The sequence below is a fragment of the Salvelinus alpinus genome, chromosome 2, assembly GCF_045679555.1.
Source record: "Salvelinus alpinus chromosome 2, SLU_Salpinus.1, whole genome shotgun sequence".
Classification (NCBI taxonomy): domain Eukaryota; kingdom Metazoa; phylum Chordata; class Actinopteri; order Salmoniformes; family Salmonidae; genus Salvelinus; species Salvelinus alpinus.
Genome location: NC_092087.1, coordinates 48,756,437 through 48,762,436, shown reverse-complemented (window position 1 = coordinate 48,762,436; position 6,000 = coordinate 48,756,437). Strand labels below are relative to the sequence as shown.

The 6,000-nt window shown below is 47.5% G+C and overlaps 1 protein-coding gene across 1 annotated transcript in view; it reads right to left on the bottom strand.

Annotated features, from left to right (window-relative positions):
* Window positions 1-939: 939 nt before the first annotated feature.
* LOC139564012 (uncharacterized) overlaps window positions 940-6,000 on the bottom strand; it is a 47,168-nt gene continuing 42,107 nt past the window's right edge. Inside the window, exon 5 of the mRNA XM_071383155.1 lies at window positions 940-1,054. Within this exon, the coding sequence (XP_071239256.1) occupies window positions 951-1,054 (104 nt within the window). The 3' untranslated portion in view covers window positions 940-950. The remainder of the gene's footprint in view (window positions 1,055-6,000) is intronic.

Genomic DNA, 6,000 nt, shown 5'->3' with positions numbered 1-6,000 from the left:
ACGCGTGTAAATTAATTTAAGATCTGAGGTTATTCAATAAGGAGAAAGAGAAGTACACTACACATTACCTTCAAATCAGATGGACTAAAAGTACACATCTGGACTGAAATTACAAGCAGCTATGAGTGGGTCAATTCATAAATCGGATGGAGCTTTAGTGAATTAATGTTAACAAAAATATACATGTAAGTTAAAATTAGTGGGCCTACTTACTGGTAGTTGATCTCACTGTGGTGTCTGGGGTCAAAGTAGAAGTAACAGTCGAAACTACTGGGAAGCAATATAATTACACAAGAATAAGGTTTTACATTAACATTTTGTTCACTTCATTTTACAGGCTTGTAATCTAAACTCTTGACTACAATTGGTATTTGCTGAGATGGTCATTTAGAGGCCCAACACACCTTCTGTAGGACTCACTGTCATGCTGGGAGGCAAAGTAGATCTAGGACCTGGAGCCAAACCCACTGAGAAAACACATATTAATGAAATTAGCATTTTATTAATGATCGTATTAATGATTATCATGGTGTTGTTGGCCTTTTGAAATACCTTTAAAAAAGTATTTTCAAAATGGGCAAAGTAGGACTATAAAAATCACTACGGACAGGTGGCTTCTAGCCCTGGTAGATTATATTTCTTCTCATTATAGAGATGATAAGACCAATTCATAAGGTGATAAAGTCTTTCAGGACAGATAAGGTGTTGATTGGTGTTGACAGCTTCCTAGAATAAAGTCTCCATGTTATCTAACAGCAGAAGCATAACAGCGCATAGATACGATCTAAACACTCGACTAGATGAACACAGACATTCTATTACTTGTGCTGATGATCCCAGACATTGGTGTTGAGGCTGGTGTCATATCTATAGAACAGCTTAATTATCTAACAGAACAGCTTCATTTACACATTAACACAACTATTCTTATTGCTGAAACTTGCTTTGCTTTAAAATAACAGCAGTGCCACTTTAAAAGCACAAATATGTGGCCTACCTGCTATAGAAGGTGTCTGTATAGTTGTTGGATCACTGATGTGAACTCCCACCAGATCTGAAATGATTTGGGATTGAAATGTAGTATTTAGTTTGTTGGTCAGAATTAACATAGTCATACTAAGAAGATGCTAAAATCAAAGTGAGTCAGATCATGAAGACCTGCAGCCCTGATAGATTTGTTTAGATAATGACTCACGTGCAAAGCTTTTCCCATCACTGCGTGGAGAGAGAGAGTTTGGTCCTGAGCTCACTCTGTAATCACAGCTCACCTCTTCACGCCTCACTGACTGAAGACTACTGACCAGGTCACTCTCAGTTACAGTGAATCTACAAAACCCCTGATTGGAAGCTTTGCTTTTTTCTTTCCAGATCTTTACTGTGAAGGATGGCTGACTCTCCTCTCCAACATACAGGTTACAGGTGGTGTCAGGACTGACGGATCCACGAATCAAACAGATGACGGTGAAGTACACATCAAAATTGACTGTAATATCTGGTTTTGGATCTGTTAGTAAAGAACAGAGACTCCTTTTTGCATCACTCTCTTTGAATGTAATGTATATGTCACAAGTGACACTGACTCTTACTAAACTAGAGCCTGCCATTCTCTTTATAGTACGTATCAGCATGTCTTATTTGATATCATGCCTATTTATGATGTTTAATCATGTGTGCTGTGTGTTTACAACGATTGCCTTTCACTTAATTCCTTACGTTCTCACGTGTGAAATCAAATTGAATCGCATGGAATGTTTTGCTTGCTTGTATGGTGTGCTATGATTCCACAGATTCGCATGGACTAAAGTGACATTGAAACAGCTGTTGCCAGCTAACAGCTATCACCTCCTCCCTCCCCAAACCAATTGCTAAATACGCCCCAGAATTAGAGTTAAAAGGAGCTGAACCAAGGACCTCTCGACCGATTCGCTGCACCTCTCTGCTGGTCCCCTGCTGTGGGAAAGACACAAATCACAACGCTCTCTACAGCACTATTAAAGGAAAGTACTTGTTTCGAACGTGGGAGTGTGATCCCAATTGTTGGCCAGTACATGCTGTTCTAATTGTATGTTTTCTGTCCCCCACGACTACAGACACGGGGGACACACCTGACGCATCTGAGAGGCTACACCCAACTCTACCACGCAGCCAGGCCGGTGCAAAGCGAGGGACAGAAGGAGACCTACCATTGAACACCAAACCAGCAATCGACTACCAGACCAGCCATCGACTAACGATCCCTGCTCGGGAGGAAGAGCCAAACCCTGATCGGGTAGAGCCGAACTAATCCTGCTCGGGTAGAACCGAACGAACAAACCCTGGGTAGAGCCGAAACTAATCCTGCTCGGGTAGACCCGAACGAACAAACCCTGCTCGGAAGGACCCGAATGAACATTGGTCACCGATCGGGAATCAACTGCTGTGTTAGTTTGGCTCATTGCTTCTAGTTAGCCTACAGCCCTAAATCCCAGCCTATTTATACGGTTCTAATAGGGCCGTATTGATAATGTGTATTACTGTGTCAAGCTGAGTTTATAAAGAACCTTTGATTGTACTTTGGCCTGTCTCTGTGGTTGTTTGCCGTGGGATCCTAGAACTCTATTTTCGACATATACATTTCAAATATTTATTGTCTTCACAACAACTATTTTATAAATGACATTGGATGAGATTGTGATTTAAACAGAATCATTCAAGACATTCTGAATATAACATTTCTCAACAAGAATAGTGAGAGAGACAGAACCACTTTGCATCGATGGATAGTAAGTTTCTACTGTGTAAAAACATCTCAGTTTGATCTCAGCAGATGAACTTTGACCTGCCCTGGAGAGCAGCTCAGTCCCCGTGAGTGACCGCATACAGGGTGAGTATTTAGGATCTCTCCCCTCTATGTAGAAGTAACAGTGAGACACAGTGACAGATGGAGGAGTCTGACAGCTCAGCTGAACTGAGTCTCTCTCTCTGATGACTGTAGAACTGACTGTCAGCCTGGGAGGAGGTGGGTCTCTTTGAACGTTGCATTTAAAAAACATTACAGGTAATCCATACATACTAACAGTATAGAAAATCCATTAATCAAATCTTCAACTATGTCAGCATTTATGTTTGTACAAAGTACAGTAAATCCTATCATTATGTGAAATGAAGGAGTTTAGGAAATACGACAGAAGATCTCATTTTCAGAACGAGCATAATTAATACGGTATAACTGTCACGACTTCCACCGAAGATGGCTCCTCTCCCTGTTCGGGCGGCGCTCGGCGGTCGTCGTCACCGGTCTACTAGCTGCCACCGATTTCTTTTTCTTTTCTGTTAGTTTTGTCTTGATTGTTTTCACCTGTTACTTATTTGTTGTTAATTATGGCCTATTTAAACTTCCAGGGCCCGCCTGCTTTTGTGCGAGCTTATTCTCACTGTCAGTGGTGAAATTGTTTTGCTTATACAGTACGTATTTTGCTGTCTGCTATTTTTCCCTGGTTTTGGGGACATACCTGTTTATTGGTCATTTTGCCTGTTTGTTGCCTAGACCCAGCTTAATAAACGTATGCATTGGAAGCAATGCTTTCTGCGCCTGACTCCACACCCACCACTCCTAGCTATCCATGACAGAAGCCCGCACCAGAAGCCATGGAGTCAGCAGGAGCAGCTGCGCCCCCTCTCCCATCCATAGCAGAGTGTGTCCTCCAACACACAGCCATCCTACACCGGATCGGGACGGCGATGGATCAGATGATGGAGAAAATGGACATATGGGAGAGGAGCGGCCTCCCTACTTCGTCTCCAGCTCCTCTTCAGCCTGCGCTACCAACTTCTCTGGTGGCGTCCGGACCCAGTGCTCTTCGGCTCGCGCCCCCGAGGGAGTACGATGGAACGGCTGCCGGGTGCAAGAGATTCTTGCTTCAGCTAGAGCTTTACCTGGCTACCGTTCGCCCGACTCCCTCTGGAGAGGAGAGTGTGAGCGTCCTCGTCTCCTGCCTGATGGTCAGAGCCCTGGAGTGGGCCAACGCGGTCTGGGAGGGTCCAGACTCACGAGGGACCACTACCCTGAGTTCACCCGCCGATTCCGGGCTGTGTTCGACCACCCACCGGAGGGTCAAGCGGCGTGTGAACGGCTGTTCCACCTTAGGCAGGAGACGAGGGGTGCGCAGGACTTCGCGCTGGAGTTTCGGACCCTGGCCGCTGGAGCGGGGTGGAACGACAGGGCCCTGATGGACCACTACCGGTGTAGCCTCCGGGAGGACGTCCGCAGGGAGCTAGCTTGTCGGGACGCCACCCTCACCCTAGACGAACTCATCGACATGTCAATCCGTCTGGATAACCTGCTAGCTGCTCTCGGGCGTCCAGAGCGGGTCCGGTTTGTTCCACCCCCCAGCACTCCCGCTTCAACACTCATGGAGTTAGGGGGTGCTGAATCTAGGGGAACCGGAGGAGGAGTCTCCTCCTGCACCAGTTGTGGTCGGAGAGAGCACACTGCCGATCGGTGCTGGAGGAGCTCGTCTGGGAGTCGAGAAGGCAGGCAGAGCACTGCTCGGACACCCCAGGTGAGTCAGCACCAGACTCACCCAGAGCTCCCTGTTGGTCATATGTTTGTCACTAATCTCTTTTCCTGAGTTTTCCCCCTCTTCCCAGCATAAGGCGCTAGTCGATTCAGGTGCAGCTGGGAGTTTTATGGACCACGGGTTCGCTCATAGGTTAGGGATTCCGTTGGTGCAGTTAGGCCAACCCTTCCCCGTGCACTCCCTAGATAGTCGACCGTTAGGGTCAGGGCCGGTCAGGGAGGCCACGGTTCCACGGGACATAGTAACGCAGGGGGGTCATAAGGAGCGGATTAGTCTCTTCCTCATCTCCTGCGTTTCCAGTGATGCTGGGGGTTCTCTGGTTGGCTATTCACAATCGTTAAGATTTCATGGAAACAGTGGGCTCTAAGGGGGTGGTCAGAGGAGTGTTCAGGTAGGTGTATAGGAGTTTCCATCGGTGCAACGACGGTGGAGAGTCCAGACCAGGTTTCCACTGTGCGCATTCCCTCAGAATATGCCGATTTGGCTATCGCTTTCTGTAAAAAGAGGGCGACCCAATTACCACCTCATCGTCGATGGGATTGTGCGATAAACCTCCAGGTAAACGCAGCACTTCCCAGGAGTCAAGTGTACCCGCTGTCACAGGAGGAGAAAGTGGCTATGGAGACATATGTCACTGAATCTCTGGGACAGGGGTACATTTGGCCCTCCACGTCACCCGTCTCCTCGAGTTTATTTTTTGTGAAGAAGAAGGAGGGAGGTCAGCGTCAGTGCATTGATTATAGAGGTCTAAATTCCATCACAGTGGGGTTCAGTTACCCGCTACCTCTCATCACTACGGCGGGGGAATCATTTCACGGAGCACGCTTCTTCACAAAACTGGATCTCAGGAGCGCGTATAACTTGGTGCGTATCCGGATGGGAGATGAGTGGAAAACCGCGTTTAGTACCACATCTGGCCATTATGAGTACCTCGTCATGCCGTATGGGTTGAAGAATGCTCCAGCCGTCTTTCAATCCTTCGTAGACAAGATTCTCAGGGACCTGCACGGGCAGGGTGTGGTGGTTGATATCGATGACATTCTGATTTATTCCGCCACACGGAATGTGTGTCTCTGGTACGCAGGGTACTTGGGCGACTGTTGGAGCATGACCTATACGTCAAGGCTGAGAAATGTGTGTTCTCCAAGCAAGCCATCTCTTTCCTGGGGTATCGCATTTCCACATCTGGGGTGGTGATGGAGTGGGACCGCGTTGCAGTCGTGCGTTACCGACCACGGTAAAGGAGGTGCAGCGGTTCTTAGAGTTTGCCAATTACTACCGGAGGTTTATCCGGGGTTTTGGCCAGGTGGCTGCTCCCATTACCTCACTGCTGAAGGGGGGGCTGGTGCATTTGCGGTGGTCAGTGGAGGCGGGCAGAGCGTTTATTCGTCTGAAGGAGCTGTTTACCGATGCTCCCGTATTGGCGCATCCAGACCCCTCT